Source organism: Ranitomeya imitator, chromosome 8, assembly GCF_032444005.1.
Source record: "Ranitomeya imitator isolate aRanImi1 chromosome 8, aRanImi1.pri, whole genome shotgun sequence".
Classification (NCBI taxonomy): domain Eukaryota; kingdom Metazoa; phylum Chordata; class Amphibia; order Anura; family Dendrobatidae; genus Ranitomeya; species Ranitomeya imitator.
In genome coordinates, this window is record NC_091289.1 from 193257808 (window position 1) to 193277821 (window position 20014).

General features: G+C 43.8%; 1 protein-coding gene across 1 annotated transcript in view; it reads left to right on the top strand.

Moving 5' to 3' along the window:
* TNNI3K (TNNI3 interacting kinase) overlaps nt 1-20014 on the top strand; it is a 167825-nt gene that overhangs the window by 19008 nt on the left and 128803 nt on the right. The window contains exons 3-12 of the mRNA XM_069738278.1: nt 2464-2549; nt 2627-2724; nt 8025-8135; nt 10310-10408; nt 13367-13505; nt 14304-14448; nt 14776-14880; nt 15785-15879; nt 16788-16937; nt 17517-17603. Of these exons, the coding sequence (XP_069594379.1) occupies nt 2464-2549; nt 2627-2724; nt 8025-8135; nt 10310-10408; nt 13367-13505; nt 14304-14448; nt 14776-14880; nt 15785-15879; nt 16788-16937; nt 17517-17603 (1115 nt within the window). The remainder of the gene's footprint in view (nt 1-2463; nt 2550-2626; nt 2725-8024; nt 8136-10309; nt 10409-13366; nt 13506-14303; nt 14449-14775; nt 14881-15784; nt 15880-16787; nt 16938-17516; nt 17604-20014) is intronic.

The window sequence follows — 20014 nt, forward strand, 5'->3', positions numbered from 1 at the left end:
TAGGGGCAGTATTATAGTAGTTATATTCTTGTACATAGGAGCAGTATTATAGTAGTTATATTCTTGTACATAGGGGGCAGTATTATAGTAGTTATATTCTTGTACATAGGGGGCAGTATTATAGTAGTTATATTCTTGTACATGAGGGCAGTATTATAGTAGTTATATTCCTGTACATAGGAGCAGTATTATAGTAGTTATATTATCGTACACAGGGGCAGTATTATAGTAGTTGTTGTCACGATTCACACCGTGACCATCACCCCTACGTCACGGATCGGGGTGACTTTAGGCCAACAGACGGCTATCACATGTGCAGGGGGGCTTATCTTAGTTATCCCTCCACTGCTACAATGTGATTAAAAAACACACACAAGGCTATTGACCTCTTAATTTACAGCAGGGGCTTATTTTAGGTATCCCACTGCTCTTCAATATACCACGAACTGCAGAGATTTATGTATATTCAGCTTTACAGTTCCGCTTGAAAACTTGCAGCTCTCTGGCGCCCCCTCACCCTCAGGTCAGACTAGGTACTGCACCTAGTTTAATTAGTCACCAGAAAGGCTCCTTGCTATGTACTGGCTATTGGGCATGCTGCAGTGAGGCGATATAAATACACCCACTCAGGCAGGAACAATAATTATCAATGCCGCAGTCGCTACAACGACTCCCAAAGGCAGAGCACATGCTATGCTGCCACCAGCTTCAATTAAACGGGTCCGACGCTAACCCAAAACAGTAGCGTAATCCCCTTCAGAAGACAGGGTACGTTTTAGAGCAGGAAGAACGAAACTAGTATTTTATGTATTTTACTCCGTTAAAATTAAGGCAGTATTTATAAAAAGATGTTACAATATGAGACAATTGAAAATATGTAGAAGGTAATTATAAAAATAACATGGATTAAAAAAGAAAGGTAAAACTCACATGTTTTCAAATCATGTCAGGCAAAACCATGCAGGCAGGCAGACCCCCAAATGTCCCAGTGCATCAGGAGGTCTGGGTTGAAACAGCTCCTCAGGTAAGATTCAGGCTCCGACTGAAGACTGGGTTAAAGGGACACTGTCACCTGAATTTGGAGGGAACAATCTTCAGCCATGGAGGCGGGGTTTTGGGGTTTTTGATTCACCCTTTCCTTACCCGCTGGCTGCATGCTGGCTGCAATATTGGATTGAAGTTCATTCTCTGTCCTCCATAGTACACGCCTGCGCAAGGCAAGATTGCCTTGTGCAGGCATGTGCTACGGAGGACAGAGAATGAACTTCAATCCAATATTGCAGCCAGCATGCAGCCAGCGGGTAAGGAAAGGGTGAATCAAAAACCCCAAAACCCCGCCTCCATGGCTGAAGATTGTTCCCTCCAAATTCAGGTGACAGTGTCCCTTTAAGTGTAGAGATTTTTAAACCCCAGCCTCGTGACCTCACAAAAGGGCTGGTTAATGATATTAACTGAGGTCAGAGATCTTTACATTCTCAGACCCTGGAGACAAAGAAATTCCTGACTGAGAAGGGATGGACCACAGGTGGCTTTGCAGGATTGGTCACCTGTAGTTTTTAAGCCACACCCTGCTCACACACAAGCTTCAGGTTACCCAGTGTCTGCCATAGGGCTGGTTTGTTGTATTCAGAGGAGGGGGGGAGAAATAGAGGGGGTTTTACAGCTGCCATGAGTTTTCCGGACCATGGTTAGAAGTGCAAAAATCCCTCAGCTAAACGCAGAGTGAAGGGGTGTCAACGCCCACCCTATATGTGCTGGCAGAGAAACTAAAACGTATATTATACATTTTCCTCACAGTTGTATTCTTGTATATAGGGGGCAGTATTATAGTAGTTGTATTCTTGTATATAGGGGGCAGTATTGTAGTAGTTATATTCTTGTATATAGGGGACAGTGTTATAGTAGTTGTATTCTTGTATATAGGGGCAGTATTATAGTAGGTATATTCTTGTACATAGGGGCAGTATTATAGTAGTTATATTCTTGTACATAGGGGCAGTATTATAGTAGTTATATTCTTGTACATAGGAGCAGTATTATAGTAGTTATATTCTTGTACATAGGGGCAGTATTATAGTAGTTATATTCTTGTACATAGGAGCAGTATTATAGTAGTTACATTCTTGTACATAGGGGCAGTATTATGGTAGTTCTATTCTTGGACATTGAGGACAGTGGATTGTTCATTCTAGGGTGTTTCCATAGTTGTCATTGATTTCACTGATCAATCTCCAGCTCTGCTACATCTCTGCTTGTACGACTAGGAGTAACACATATGGAAGTTGTAAAATGTGCAGTTTTACTTCTTAAGTTCACTTCTCCGTTATTATTGTGCCATCAATCACTTTAACCCTATCATCACTTCTCTTTTTTTTTGTACTTGTCTGATTAATAGTCACATACCTACATAAAGTAGCGGCAGCGATGACGCTGGTGTGATCAGCTGTAAAATCTTTTTCGCAGCTCAGACGAAGCCTTTGGCAAAGTTAATTTAAACTATCGAACAGAGCGCGGCCTCTCTCTCCTGCACTTGTGCTGCATCTGCGGCGGTGAGTACACGACTTCCGACTCCGCAGATGTCCATAATGCTGCAATGTTAGTGGATTCAGCTCTGCTTTATCTGCAGGTAATAAATCGCATGTTAGGACTCTGATGCTGAAAGGGTTAAGACCATCCAGGCTGACGAAGAACGGCTTCACCGCGCTCCATATGGCGGCATACAAGGTAACACCGAAAGGGAGACTGTGAGTAGTAAAAACGGAATTTACCTGCTGATACAGTTGCGATCTGTGCAGAACTGCGGGAGAACAAGAATTGATATTCTCCCTGCAGCCGCTTGCTTCTCGCACTGTCGCCCATTGCACCTTGTCATTACCCCATGCCCAACACCAGCAGGGATTATTTTAATAAACCTGATCGTAGACCGCAAGTGATTACTTTGAGTCCTGGTTCTAGACTCTAATGATGTACTGCTGAGGTCAGCGATTGGCTGCAGCGGTTCAGTTGATTTGTGATATCTCTGCAGCCAACTAAACAGAATCAAACCGAGGAAGGAACGATCTTTACTAAATCCTGGAAAACTGCTTTACTCCTTGGGCGCCTATTGCTCACCAGGGTTTTCTTGCTACGGACACAATCGTACATCGCCAGGAATATTAGCATTGCCTCATAGTATTACCTCGACTCGTTACTCGCCTGGTGGAAATGTCGCCGATGACCTGAATCCGGCAATGTTTTTCATTCCTTCATGCGCATCTCCATTCCCAAGATATGTTTAAAATGTATTATGTTTTACCAAATAGGCGTGGTCCTCAGCGATTATGGGGGGACACACCCACTTGTCTAAAAAGAGTGAAATAAAAGGCCATATCTCAGGAACGGAAAGGAGCAGAAAGAAAAGAAAAACATCGCCGGATTCAGGAGAACAGCGGCAATTACACCAGGAAAGAAATATTGTATATTTATGGCAAGTGACCGGTCCTAAGAAAACAGCATTAACCAATTAATTACAATAAATGTTAATATTCACCCTTCACTGTGCTAGGAGACATTACAAGCTTTACCTCCACAATCTCAGATTTTTTTTTTTATCCAGAGATCACTTGAGATCCCCTCCCCCTATACTTTCTCCAGGAAGTATCAGATGATGATTTTAGGTGACATTTCTCTTTAAATGTATCCAATATTTTTGTATTTTTGTCTGATCCTTATGGTGAAATAAGATTCCGGGTACATTGAGATGGCTCCTCTCCCGGGGGACCGCGGCTGCCTCCCTGACACCGCATGCATCACTGCGCCTATAAACCAATTACAGCAGCTTCTCCCTTATCGCCATCACATCTGACTACAGAGCCGCCGCCACCGCCGCATCTCTATGGCAGTCTAAATGTTTCTTAGACAGCCTAATTCTCCCGCAATTAAGTAAATGGCAGGTCAATGCATCAACAAAGAAAACTTTAACAAAACTGCATCCTGTCTATTAAATGAGGTTCCACTCGCTAGTTTTGATATTTAATCAAAATCCAGTTAATCCAGTGCATTATGTTTACAACGCGCTGCAAACAAGAGGATTGTGCTGGGATAAAGCAGAAAAAAAGAGACTGCTGGAAAATAATGGTCATGAAATAGATAAGAAAATCGCCACCTAGTGGTGAATATGAAGCCAGGACAAGAATATAACTGCTATAATACTGCCCCTATGTATAAGCATATAACTAATACTACATAGTGGCCCGATTCTAACACATCGGGTATTCTAGAATATGCATGTAGTTTATGAAGATTTCAGAATAATGTAATAAATACACAGGATTCGGCCGGCCGGGCGCGACCAATTAGCGAAGCGTGATTCAAATCCCGTGTCAATTCGCGGCTGGACTGCGTCTGTTGCTGATTGTTCGTAGTCAGCCAGGCACAATTAATCAGTGAAGCCAGGGCCTGCTCCAGGTTTTTGAGTTCCCCGGGCGAAAGAGTCTCACAGTCCACGTAGCATATAACACAGCCCACGTAGTATATAGCACAGCCACGTAGTATGTAACACAGCCATGTAGTATATAACACAGCCATGTAGTATATAACACAGCCATGTAGTATATAACACAGCCACGTAGTATATAACACAGTCACGTAGTATATAGCACAGCCCACGTAGTATATAGCACAGCCCATAGTATATTGCACAGCCCACGCAGTATATAACACAGCCCACGTAGTATATAACACAGCCACATAGTATATAGCACAGCTATGTAGTATATAGCACAGCTTACGTAGTATTTAACACAGCCCACGCAGTATATAACACATCCACATAATATATTGCACAGCCACGCAGTATATTTGCCGGCTATGTAGTATATAGCACAAGCTACGTAGTATATAGTACAGTAACATAGTATATAACCCAGCCCACACAGTATATAACACACCCCACGTAGTATATAGCACAGGCCATGCAGTATATAACACAGGCCACGTAGTATATAGTACAGCCCATGCAGTATATAACACAGCCCACGCAGTATATAACACAGCCCACGTAGTATATAACACAGCCCACATAGTATATAGCAATGTGGGCACCATATCCCTGTTAAAAAAACAATTAAAATAAAAAATAGTTATATACTCACCTTCCGGCAGCCCCCGGATCCAGCGCAGGCCTTTAGCGATGCTCCTCGCGATGCTCTGTTCCCAGTAATGCCTTGCGGCAATAACCCGTGATGATCTAGCGGTCTGGCGAGACCGCTACATCATCTGGGGTCATTGCCGCAATGCATTCTAGGGACCGGAGCGTCGCAAGGAGCGGGAAAGGCTGCCACGGACGCTGAAAGGTGAGAATATATTGTTTTTTTTTCCATTATTATTTTTAACATTATATGTTTTTACTATTGATGCTGCATATGCAGCATCAATAGTAAAAAGTGAAGCAGTGTTTAAATCTCGCCCCAATATCGCTGATTGGTCGCGGCCTGCCGGGCGCGACCAATCAGCGACCCGGGATTTCCGTTACAGACAGACAAACAGTCGGAAGTACCCCTTAGACAATATATATATATAGTATATATAGATAATACTGCTCCTATGTTCAAGAATATAACTACTATAATACTGCTCCTATGTACAAGAATATAACTACTATAATCCTGCCCCTATGTACAAGAATATAACTACTATAATACTGCTCCTATGTACAAGAATATAACTACTATAATACTGCCCCCTTTGTACAAGAATATAACTACTATAATACTGCTCCTATGTACAGGAATATAACTACTATAATACTGCCTCTATGTACAAGAATATAACTACTATAATACTGCTCCTATGTACAAGAATATAACTACTATAATCCTGCCCCTATGTACAAGAATATAACTACTATAATCCTGCCCCTATGTACAAGAATATAACTACTATAATACTGCCCCCTTTGTACAAGAATATAACTACTATAATACTGCTCCTATGTACAGGAATATAACTACTATAATACTGCCTCTATGTACAAGAATATAACTACTATAATACTGCTCCTATATACAAGAATATAACTACTATAATACTGCCCCTATGTACAAGAATATAACTACTATAATACTGCCCCTATGTACAAGAATATAACTACTATAATACTGCCCCTATGTACAAGAATATAACTACTATAATACTGCCCCTATGTACAAGAATATAACTACTATAATACTGCCTCTATGTACAAGAATATAACTACTATAATACTGCTCCTTTATACAAGAATATAACTACTATAATACTGCCCCTATGTACAAGAATATAACTACTATAATACTGCCCCTATGTACAAGAATATAACTACTATAATACTGCCTCTATGTACAAGAATATAACTACTATAATACTGCTCCTTTATACAAGAATATAACTACTATAATACTGCCCCTATGTACAAGAATATAACTACTATAATACTGCTCCTATGTACAAGAATATAACTACTATAATACTGCCCCTATGTACAAGAATATAACTACTATAATACTGCTCCTATGTACAAGAATATAACTACTATAATACTGCTCCTATGTACAAGAATATAACTACTATAATACTGCTCCCTATGTACAAGAATATAACTACTATAATACTGCTCCTATGTACAGGAATATAACTACTATAATATTGCCTCTATGTACAAGAATATAACTACTATAATACTGCTCCTATATACAAGAATATAACTACTATAATACTGCCCCTATGTACAAGAATATAACTACTATAATACTGCCCCTATGTACAGGAATATAACTACTATAATACTGCTCCTATGTACAGGAATATAACTACTATAATACTGCTCCTATGTACAAGAATATAACTACTATAATACTGCCCCTATGTATAAGAATATAACTACTATAATACTGCCCCTATGTACAAGAATATAACTACTATAATACTGCCCCTATGTACAAGAATATGACTACTATAATACTGCCCCTATGTACAAGAATATAACTACTATAATACTGCCTCTCTGTACAAGAATATAACTACTATAATACTGCTCCTTTATACAAGACTATAACTACTATAATACTGCCCCTATGTACAAGAATATAACTACTATAATACTGCCCCTATGTACAAGAATATAACTACTATAATACTGCCTCTATGTACAAGAATATAACTACTATAATACTGCTCCTTTATACAAGAATATAACTACTATAATACTGCCCCTATGTACAAGAATATAACTACTATAATACTGCTCCTATGTACAAGAATATAACTACTATAATACTGCCCCTATGTACAAGAATATAACTACTATAATACTGCTCCTATGTACAAGAATATAACTACTATAATACTGCTCCTATGTACAAGAATATAACTACTATAATACTGCTCCCTATGTACAAGAATATAACTACTATAATACTGCTCCTATGTACAGGAATATAACTACTATAATATTGCCTCTATGTACAAGAATATAACTACTATAATACTGCTCCTATATACAAGAATATAACTACTATAATACTGCCCCTATGTACAAGAATATAACTACTATAATACTGCCCCTATGTACAGGAATATAACTACTATAATACTGCTCCCTATGTACAGGAATATAACTACTATAATACTGCTCCTATGTACAAGAATATAACTACTATAATACTGCCCCTATGTACAGGAATATAACTACTATAATACTGCTCCTATGTACAGGAATATAACTACTATAATACTGCTCCTATGTACAAGAATATAACTACTATAATACTGCCCCCTATGTACAAGAATATAACTACTATAATACTGCCCCTATGTACAGGAATATAACCACTATAATACTGCTCCTATGTACAAGAGTATAACTACGATAATACTGCTCCTATGTACAAGAATATAACTACTATAATACTGCCCCTATGTACAGGAATATAACTACTATAATAAATATAATATGAATGTTGCTTTATCCTTCCCAGGAACCTAATGACATATGTTCCACCTTTTAGGACAACTCTGAGCTTCTTACCGCGTTGCTCCATGGCGGAGCCGATATTCAGCAGGTCGGCTATTGCGCGCTCACCGCTCTTCACATTGCAACAATCGCAGGGAATCATGAAGTGAGTGCGGTAATTATTTCATGGCACGTAGCTGATTACTTTCTTATGAGAGGTGGTGGTTTGATCAGTTGGGTTCGGCCGCAGTTATCACCGGACTGATCGCCGTGAATCGTTCTTATATGAGGATCAGGACAGCAGAGAATTTCTTCGCCTATAAACTACGGAGATTTCTATAAGGATGAGTAGAGTTTTTGAAAATAAGGAGGATTTTTTTTCTATTTTATTTTTGCTTATGTTTTTCTGGGGTACAATGCAATTGTGATATAGTCACTCTGTGAGGTGGACGCGTGATGTCTGGGTCATTCAGCGTCACTTCTCTGCAGTTCTGCGTTGGTGCGATAGTCTGTAGTGGAGTTTTTTTTTTTTTTCAAAACTGCCGCAGAATTTAGACCTTCTCCTCTTCTGATTTTTTTATTTTTTTTATATTTCTTCTTATTTCATGAAGCACATTGCAGAAAACTCAATGTGAACAGCGCCCGGCGTGTGAGCCGCGGCTCCATTGTATCTGTGAAGTTTAATTGGCGCGTAACAATAATAATTGTAGTTGTTTTGTGCTGGGGATGAAGGCGTGCGGAGAGGTGAGAGGTCTGCAGATTTTATTTTATTTTTTCCCCTAAAGAAGCCTCTCATTTGTCAGCGCACAGCGTGTTCTTCGGAGATACCCTCAGTCTCAGACCCTTGTATTAAATCATGTGGATGTAAACAAGACCCCGACTCTGACCCCGACCCCGAATGTTTTGCCATCCAGGGAAATTGATATAGACTTCTATTTAAAAGCAAATGCCGAGGTCACCGCTTTTCCATTCTCTTCTAAAAGGCTTCACTAGACTTCAATATATTTCACCGTCTCAATTATTTGTCGATGTCTTGTGGTCTCGACATAAATCCCTCAAGGACGCCTATGTGGGTCGGGGCGTCTGTGATTTGTCTGCAGTTATCAGGGCTAATGTCAGGTTTTTGCATCATTTTTATGTCCGTGTTCTGATTCCTGGATGTTATGAAGGGGGTCTCCAATGTCAGGTCCTCTTCTATTAGATTTGCCCCCTAGGTAAGAGGGTCTTCTGCTCTGGAGGACTCAGCCTGTCCATAAGGACTTGATTCATGTTAATGGGAGGGATGCAGTTCTACATTTGTCCTGTAGTGGCCACTGTAGGGGAATCGCACAACTTCACCTGGTGATTGAATCTGACGATCACCAGGGATTTTTAGAAACTGGATCCCCGGATGCTTCAGTTAAGAATTAAAAAAGTTATTAATCATATTATATAAGAAGTTAAATGTCCCAGTAACGCTCTAAAGCCAAATGTTGCCCAGGGATTGGTTCAAGGTACAGGGTTAATGTCCACCACTATGGATTCTGGCAGGATGAGGCATTGTTCATCATAAAGTCACGATGGTAGACCAGAAGGGTTTCTGAAAATATTAGAGATGAGTTACTAGATTGGCAGGACCTTTCTCCAGTGGGGTCTCAGTAGGCCATGGCCGCCTCACCGGAGCCCTGCCATCCGCCTCCCACCTGCCGGCATCTCCAGCGCCAATTCTGGCCGGCAGCCTCGGAGCAGTCTCATGCGTGCGGCAGTTTTGTAATCACGACATTGTGTCAGGCCTACAAATCAGAAGAAGAGACCGGTAGGGTGCGGTTCACAGAGTTCTAGTCCGGTGGCCATGGGCCAGTGATGAGGCCGCCGGAGCAGCGTCCTGCCAATCTATTCGCAGAAAATATTTTTTACCCTTGAAATTCTTCTTAGTTCTTTGTAGTCCAATGACCTGCAATAAAAAAAAAAAATTATGATTATGATACTCTGTCTGGAGATGTTTCTGCTATATGTGTCTATGTGGCCACCTGGTGGCTCAGATGGGAACTGCAGCCTGTTGAGGGTCTTTCCAGCATGTCTTGACCATGCATTGAATTATATTGTAAGAAATTAGGATTCTGAAGCAAATTTATAGAAATGTAAGAAGGAAGGCGGTCTCCTTTGCCCCCCAAAATTGTAATCTATAATCAAGGGTTCACTTATGACTTTACTGAACCGTGATTGGCATGAAGTGGCCGCTATTGGGCACATTTCTAGGTGGGGGTCTCAATAATGGGTGTTTCTTTCCCCGCTGTTGACCTCCGACCGCCCTCGTGTCGTTCCTTCTCACACATGAAATGTTTCATCTTTTGCACTCAGGCTGTGGACATCTTACTGCAACACGGGGCGTACGTCAACGTTCAGGACGCCGTATTCTTCACCCCGTTACACATCGCCGCATACAACGGCCACGAGCAGGTGAGACCGTAACTGAGTGTCGGGATGTAGCAGAGCTGAATGTGTTATATCAGACTATGGAGTCCTGGGCAGAAAACATTCCATGGTTCTTCCAAGAGTGAGGACTGAATAATGCCGTCCATCCACCGACATACGGACCGTCCATCGGCTGCAGACACACAGGAGGACAGGAGGGCGCCAACGTTATATACACGGGAGGAAGATGCTGCAGAGTGAGAAGCTGTAAAAATAGAAGTGTTCAAAGTTTATATCAAATGCAAACTGAATGAAAAAAGAGAAATGGAAATCCCATCATCAGTATCTGGTGACTGCCCATCACCTCCATCATCAGTGTCTGATGACCGCCCATCACCTCCATCATCAGTGTCTGGTGATCGCCCATCACCTCCATCATCAGTGTCTGGTGACCGCCCGTCACCTCCATCATCAGTATCTGGTGACCGCCCGTCTCCTCCATCATCAGTATCTGGTGACTGCCCGTCTCCTCCATCATCAGTATCTGGTGACCGCCCGTCACCTCCATCATCAGTATCTGGTGACCGCCCGTCTCCTCCATCATCAGTATCTGGTGACTGCCCGTCTCCTCCATCATTAGTATCTGGTGACCGCCAGTCTCCTCCATCATCAGTATCTGGTGACCGCCCGTCACCTCCATCATTAGTATCTGGTGATCGCCCGTCACCTCCATCATCAGTATCTGGTGATCGCCCGTCACCTCCATCATCAGTATCTGGTGATCGCCCGTCACCTCCATCATCAGTGTCTGGTGATCGCCCGTCACCTCCATCACATCTTCACAGATGGAGGATCAGGTTCTGGAGGATCTCAGCAGGAGGTTGTTCCAAACATCTTGGAGACCTGACCCCAGATCTCCTGTGTATGATTCTTGTGCGGATCCTTCTGTGATCCCCGACAGACAGGATGATGTGAGATCAGGGGTCCGGATCATCCCCTCCAGAACTCCTGGTTATTAATGACACTGGCTGGATGTTGGGGGTTGTTGTCCGGCTGTAGAATAGATTTGGAGCCGATCAGCCGCCTCCTGATGACATTACATGATGGGTCGGTATCTACCCGGATTTCTCACCATTGAGGACACCAGGAATCCTGACCACATCCACAACTACATTGCAGAAATGCAGCCACCAGGACTGATGGGATTTACATTTCTCTTTTGTTCGTTCACTTTGTATTTAGTTAATTGCTAAAAGTAAACGATTAACATTTCTATTATAGAATCGTCTTACTCTGCAACATGTTATTCAAACTACCTATGAAACCTCCGTGTCCTGCCGTTCTTCTATTATCCAGCCTGAAAAACATTGAGTAAATTGGCAACTGGGCGTTACTGGTTAAGGTGTATGGTAATCAGTACTGACCAGAGCATGTGGACAAATTCCTCTAAAAAGGAGGAATCACAACAAACTGTCGAGGAGAAACAACAGAACAACGAAAAAGGTATAAGAATAATACAGGATATAACTCAGGATCAGTAATGTAATTTATGTACACAGTGACTGCACCAGCAGAATAGTGAGTGCAGCTCTGGAGTATAATACAGGATGTAACTCAGGATCAGTAATGTAATGTATGGGCACAGTGACTGCACCAGCAGAATAGTGAGTGCAGCTCTGGAGTGTAATACAGGATGTAACTCAGGATCAGTAATGTAATGTATGTACACCGTGACTGCACCAGCAGAATAGTGAGTGCAGCTCTGGGGTATAATGCAGGATGTAACTCAGGATCAGTAATGTAATGTATGTACACAGTGACTGCACCAGCAGAATAGTGAGTGCAGCTCTGGAGTATAATACAGGATGTAACTCAGGATCAGTAATGTAATGTATGGGCACAGTGACTGCACCAGCAGAATAGTGAGTGCAGCTCTGGAGTGTAATACAGGATGTAACTCAGGATCAGTAATGTAATGTATGTACACCGTGACTGCACCAGCAGAATAGTGAGTGCAGCTCTGGAGTATAATACAGGATGTAACTCAGGATCAGTAATGTAATGTATGGGCACAGTGACTGCACCAGCAGAATAGTGAGTGCAGCTCTGGAGTGTAATACAGGATGTAACTCAGGATCAGTAATGTAATGTATGTACACCGTGACTGCACCAGCAGAATAGTGAGTGCAGCTCTGGGGTATAATGCAGGATGTAACTCAGGATCAGTAATGTAATGTATGTACACCGTGACTGCACCAGCAGAATAGTGAGTGCAGCTCTGGAGTATAATACAGGATGTAACTCAGGATCAGTAATGTAATGTATGGGCACAGTGACTGCACCAGCAGAATAGTGAGTGCAGCTCTGGAGTATAATACAGGATGTAACTCAGGATCAGTAATGTATGTACACAGTGACTGCACCAGCAGAATAGTGAGTGCAGCTCTGAAGTATAATACAGGATGTAACTCGGGATCAGTAATGTATGTACACAGTGACTGCACAAGCAGAATAGTGAGTGCAGCTCTGGGGTATAATACAGGATGTAACTCAGGATCAGTAATGTAATGTATGTACACCGTGACTGCACCAGCAGAATAGTGAGTGCAGCTCTGGAGTATAATACAGGATGTAACTCAGGATCAGTAATGTAATGTATGTACACAGTGACTGCACCAGCAGAATAGTGAGTGCAGCTCTGGAGCATAATACAGGAGGTAACTCAGGATCAGTAATGTATGTACACAGTGACTGCACCAGCAGAATAGTGAGTGCAGCTCTGGAGTATAATACAGGAGGTAACTCAGGATCAGTAATGTATGTACACAGTGACTGCACCAGCAGAATATTGAGTGCAGCTCTGGAGTATAATACAGGAGCTAACTGAGGATCAGTAATAATGTAATGTATGTACACAGTGACTGCACCAGCAGAATAGTGAGTGCAGCTCTGGAGTATAATAACTGTAATGTAATGTGTCTGTTTTTTCTTGATATGTGACAGGTCACTCGTCTCCTCTTGAAGTTTGGGGCAGATGTTAATTTGAGCGGAGAGGTGGGGGACAGACCCCTGCACCTGGCCTCAGCCAAAGGATATCTCACCATCACAAAGTTACTGATGGAAGAAGGCGTGAAGGCAGATGGTAACACTTCAGCTCTTTGCATTTTCCTCCCTCCATTCTCCGCTGAGTGTGGTCGCTCCGGCAGGTTCTGGGATCGCTGCTCCATGTAGGGTTTGTTTCCAGCGGTCGGACATGAATCTATCAGACCGTTAATATCTTCTTCTTTATGGGTTCACTCGGTGGAAACACCCCTGAAAGTCCCGTTCTGCCCCTCACTAACATTGGCCACATGTAGTCAGCCCTAAATTCTTACAAATATTTGCTGATGACCCAAGTTCTTTTTCTCTTTTTACTGTCTGGTACATGGAAACCATCAACAAGCAGGTGAGTTGCTTTTGATGGATTTTTTTCCGGGTGTTTTTTGTTTTATGTTTATTATCAGTTCAGTTTATTTACATAATAAATTCCATAATGTCTGATAACATCCTTAAATATAGGAATACTTATAGCATAGGGCGAGCAGGAGGGACCAGGGGCTGCTGGGAACCCTCATTATTCAGGCCTGTCCTTTATCTTGCACCACTCATCTTAGGAAAGATAATCGGCTTTGAGAAATAAAAAAAAAAAACATCATCATTTTGTGATACTCTGTAGGGAGATGTTGACGCTATATGTGTCTCTATGCTGCCGCCCAGTGGTTGTGATGTTAATTGCAGCCTATCATGAATTTAGCTTCCACATTAAATGGGATCTGTCAACAGCAGCTCGTTGCTTGTTTCCAAGTATTTTTCATATTTTATAAAGAGAAAAAGTAAGATCCAAAGTGTTGTTCTACAGACGGGACTTAGACCTGGGGTTAATGAAGCATGTTTTCCACAGTCAACGCCCAGGATAATGAAGATCACGTGCCGCTGCATTTCTGCTCACGGTTCGGACACCATGAAATTGTCAGATATCTTCTGCAGGATAACGCCGACGTGCAGCCCCACGTGGTGAATATATACGGGGACACGGCCCTACACCTGTGAGTATACAGGACCACCGGTCATGGGCCCCAGCGGCTGTAGGGGCACAGTCTACAAAAGGGGTCTCAAGATCCGTGTCAGACGGGAGACCCCACATCTATGGAAAAGACTTGTCCATGATGTAATGGGGTCTAGTGCGGATTATGGGTTATGGGGTCACGGACGGGTCCTCTGCTCAGTCAGTTTTACTGGAAAGCATAAAATATCTGGTGTCTTCCACCTCTCCTCGGGGTACATGGGTCCAGAAGAAGGAAGCCGACCTGAGCCGGGGCCCTGTACACCGCACCAGGGGCCACCGCTGGATGACGCTTCTCTCTTTCTCACAGCGCCTGTTACAATGGAAAATTTCAGGTCGTGAAAGAATTGATTGAGCTGTCGGGTTCAGAGAGTCTGAGCAAGGAGAACATCTTCAGCGAAACGGCGTTCCATAGGTAATAGAAAGTCACAGAGAATATATAATATAGTGTGGATTGTAATGTGTGATACAGAGTAACGTAAACCAAACTGTGCACATCTAATATACCGCACTAGATACATTCATGTGATACAGAGTAACGTAAACCAAACTGTGCACATCTAATATACCGCACTAGATACATTCATGTGATACAGAGTAACGTAAACCAAACTGTGCACATCTAATATACCGCACTAGATATAACCATGTGTGATAATTATTGTATCTGATACGTTATACATCATACTGTACATAATGAGTGATACATTGTAATACAGAATATGCCGAACATTCTAATGTGTGATACATAATACACTTATTGCATCTGACATGTGATACATTATACACAATATATTTGGCGAGCATTTTGCTCTTTCCATTAAAGTCTATGGGAGTTTTTCCAACTGCTGGAGATGGCGGGAGATTAGTGATGCTCCGCTGCTCCGCTCTATCCGCTCTGCGAACCTGAGCAGAACCTACAGCCCCATAACTAGATAGTCACATCCTGGGGAGAGGTTCACACCTGCGTTTTGTTAATTCCGTTTTTTTTTTTTGCTCCGCCATTGGGGCAGAACAATAATATTATGGTCAGTGCTGGAACCGTCACAGGGTGGAAGCCCATTGAGTGCCGTCATGGTGTCCGCCATAGAGCCGCACGCTGCTGTTTGTGGCGCAGTCTGTGCCGCCTCCAGCGCAGGTGTGAACCGCCGTCATGATGTCCGCCATAGAGCCGCACGCTGCTGTGTTTGTGGCGCAGTCTGTGCCGCCTCCAGCGCTGGTGTGGACCAGTGCGAAGCTTTGAGGCGATGGACTGTGATACCATGAGATGTTTTGGGCTTGTTACGTTGCATCGTGATATTTTCTGGGTTTCCCCGCAGCGCCTGCACATACGGCAAAAATCTGGAGCTGATTAAATTCCTTCTTGATCAAAATGTCCTAAACATCAATCACCAGGGAAGAGACGGACACACAGGTAAGAGGATGAGGCGGAAGGAGACCCCCTGTGCACAGACAATAGATGGGACCTCTGCAGTCTAATAACTCATCATAGTGCACAATTCCACCTGCCTTGGAGGAGATAGTGGCCCCCGCACCTCTTGGGCCCCGTACGGCTGCACAGGTTGCACCATTAACTAATGTCCCGCCCGGGATCGCGGGGCTGACTGTCAAAATCAGGACAGTCCCGCGGGATCCGGGACGGTTGGGAGGTATGCCATTGATATGTCCGCCCTGCGCTGAGCAGCCTTTCCCGCCATCTCTATCCTCTCCTTCCTGCGCCGGGGCAGTGATTTGACTACTAAAACGGGGTCAAGAACAAAGGAGAAAGTTTGGATGAAACAATTGCCTGCCTTTCCCAGACATAAGACTGGTAGAAGTGGAAGGAGCTGGTTGACCCGTTGTCCTAAGACGTTCCCCGTAGCCTCCAATATGGCTGACCATGGTTACAGTTAGGGAGCGCAGCTCCGGTGTCGTAACGCTGCTTCTCGTGACTTTGCAGAATGCAGGAGAGTTTTCTGAGTGACGGCGGAGAGGAAGTTTAAGGGTTACCCATCTGGCACCGGGTAGCAATTAATTTAGATTAAGAAACGTTAACGTCTTGGAATGACGGATGTTCCGTCCTTTCCGCACTCCCAGCGCTTCCAATTCTTCTCTCCTCTCTTTCTTCTGGATTCATTTTTGTTTGGAGCTGATCATTCTTCTCGGCTGGCAGGATAAGCACCAGCCTGTTGGTTGCAATAAAATGAAATCATCTTGTCCTTTCAGCACTTGGTAATTTTCGGCATAACATATTTCCCCGGGAAGAATATCACTCGCGGCTTTATGATTATTGGCTGCACTTGCATCGTGCTCATGTATCGCCGGCGACGTCCTCTCTTGCAGGATTGCACTGCGCGTGCTTCCACGGACACATCCGTCTGGTTCAGTTCCTGCTCGACAACGGAGCCGACATGAATCTGGTCGCCAGCGATCCCAGCAGATCGAGCGGGGAAAAAGACGAGCAGACGTGTCTAATGTGGGCTTACGAGAAAGGTAACAGTTCAGCCCCCGTCACTGCACGTAACGAAATTCCAATTTTGTAACCAATTTTATATCTGTGAACTACGTGAAAGAAGTGGTTAATTTCTGTTCAGAATAAAATAGAAGAAAAAGTATTATGCAATACTGGCCTATGTTCCAGTTATCATCTGTCTACATTGCTGATACATTTGTGGCCTGATGGTTTTTCTTACAATTCCCAGATATTGGTCAAGGACATATTGTTGTTTCCAAAATTCTGTTTTCAGCCTGACATGAGTTTAATTTTACACCAGATACAGAATTTGTAAGTTGGGAGCTGTGACGGCACCAAATACCGTGAGGTCACACGAGTTATCACCTGTGATACAATGTATCGTTTAATAGCAACATTCCGTGACAATATTGCTCTTTTGTTCTCGGCACCATTTGTGGCACAGATCACAATGTCGCCGCGCTGCTTTGCCGCACATAGAACCGGTTCACTTTTATGATGTTTGTGTTCAGTTTTACTCCAGATCTCTTCTGTCTTCCGCTCGCAAAATGCATTAACCCATAGAATGCGTCTTAGAAACAAGTGTTCTCCTTCTGCAGGTCATGACGGCATTGTTACCCTGCTGAAGCACTACAAGCATCCGCAGGAGGAGTCCCCCTGTAACGAATACTCGCAGCCCGGCGGAGGTAGCTAACATTCAGATGTTTCATTACAGTCCATCCGGAGCTCAGAGATGGCCGCGGGCTCCTGGGGGGGCGGTAACGCCCTTCTGTAAGCAGAGTCCATACATGACGATGGGCGATTGCGGGTTAACCAAAGTTAGGAAGATTTTTGTTTTTTTATGTGAAGAAATGTTAAAGTTTTGACCATTTATTTTATTTTTTTTCAATCCCAGAGCAACTTTTCGTTATGTATTTAGCAGAGATGAGCCAATCGAAGCGGATCGATCTCATGTCAAATTGTTGGGAAATTCTCTGGACCCGTTGAATTTGAGCTATTTGCAAATCACCACAAAGATAACGTCAGGCGCAGACGCGGAGGCTTCCCCATAATACCTTGCAGATATCGCGTCACATAGAATAATGCAGCCAATCGGGAGAGATTATCGTGTCCTGTATAAAAGCCGAGGCAGGGAACGCAGCAGCCAAATGGTGGTGAAACTGAATAGTGAGAGGACGTCACAGCTTAGCCATACAGATAGGAAGAGAAAGCCATAAAACACTGAATAAACTATACAGAGAGTGTGACAGCGCAGTAATGATGAACCGTTACCCTTAGCCTTATAGGTTGAAGTCACACGGTCATTATTAAGGCTCTTTACGCTGTGTGTAATACAGTCCTAGCAGACGTCAGAGTGTTACGTGTTTTCTGGGCAATCGCAGGCTTTGAAGTACTTGCAATTTGCTGCAAATTTTAAATTTTCGGGGAAAAATTCCACAAAGCTGGTGAATTAGAATTTTAAAAGATTTGTTAATCTCTAATATATAATGTGATAATATAGAAAGATAAAGGGTTAATATTCTTAGTCATAAATTATACACTTATAGGGAACCTGTCAGCAGGGTTTCACCCCTTCAAACTAATATGTACATGAAGCTCTTTCACAGACAAGTCAAGCGATATCTGTACATGGCCGATCTGATCCTCCATGACTGAGAAATCAGCGTTGGAATTGATATGCAAATGAGGCTGAAGAGCTATGGTAGATCTGAAGCCTCCGTCACTCCAGCTCTAGCCCCTCCCAGTGCCGCCTGCTTCACTGACTGCCTCTCTGCTGTGTGACTTCAGACAAAGGAGCCGTCAGTCCAACAGGAGCTGGGAAACGGCAGGTGTAGCAGAGTTGTAGACCACGAGGGTGCGGAGTAGACTCGCTGAGGGTCAAAGGTAGAACTGGAAGAGTGGCATAGAATAAGTGACCCTCTGACGCGGCAGAGCTGAGTTTGTCCAGAAATTCACTGCGGAGCTGTGACAGTGACATAGCAGGGCTGACTATGCGATGTAGCAGAGCTGAGATTGCAATGTAGTCCAATGACAGTGCTGCGACAGATGTAGCAGAGCTTAGTTAGTTCTCAGTTCAGTATGATGATGAAGGGTCATAAACGCCACCCACCCGAATACTCAGGCAGTGTGCAGCCACCAGAGCCTGGTAATATGACTGGAGAGGGGGAAGCAGATGGAGGATGAAGTGATCACCTGGTTCAGGAGCGGCTTGATAAAAGAGATGGGACTAGGCGTGGTGTTAGTAAATGTGCTAAATGCTTTAATATTGTGACAGAGCCTTTCCGTCATGTCTGTGTCCGGCTGTCGGCTCCACGGCGGCTTCTGTGTAGAGGGATGTCGGCTCCATGGCGGGTTCTGTGTAGATTGATGTCGGCTCCACGGCGGGTTCTGTGTAGAGGGATGTCGGCTCCACGTCGGGTTCTGTGTAGAGGGATGTCGGCTCCACCGCGGGTTCTGTGTAGATTGATGTCGGCTCCACGGCGGGTTCTGTGTAGAGGGATGTCGGCTCCCCGGCGGGTTCTGTGTAGAGGGATGTCTGCTCCACGCCGGGTTCTGTGTAGAAGGATGTCGGCTGCACCGCGGGTTCTGTGTAGAAGGATGTCGGCTCCATGGCGGGTTCTGTGTAGAAGGATGTCGGCTCCATGGCGGGTTCTGTGTAGGGGGATGTCGGCTCCATGGCGGGTTCTGTGTAGAGGGATGTCGGCTCCACGCCGGATTCTGTGTAGAAGGATGTCGGCTCCACGCCGGGTTCTGTGTAGAGGGATGTCGGCTCCACTGCAGGTTCTGTGTAGAGGGATGTCTGCTCCACGCCGGGTTCTGTGTAGAAGGATGTTGGCTGCAACGCGGGTTCTGTGTAGAAGGATGTCGGCTCCATGGCGGGTTCTGTGTAGAGGGATGTCGGCTCCATAGTTGGTTCTGTGTAGAGGGATGTCGGCTCCACGCCGGGTTCTGTGTAGAGGGATGTCGGCTCCACTGCGGGTTCTGTGTAGAGGGATGTCAGCTCCATGCCGGGTTCTGTGTAGAGGGATGTCAGCTCCATGCCGGGTTCTGTGTAGAAGGATGTAGAAGGATGTCAGCTGCACCGCGGGTTCTGTGT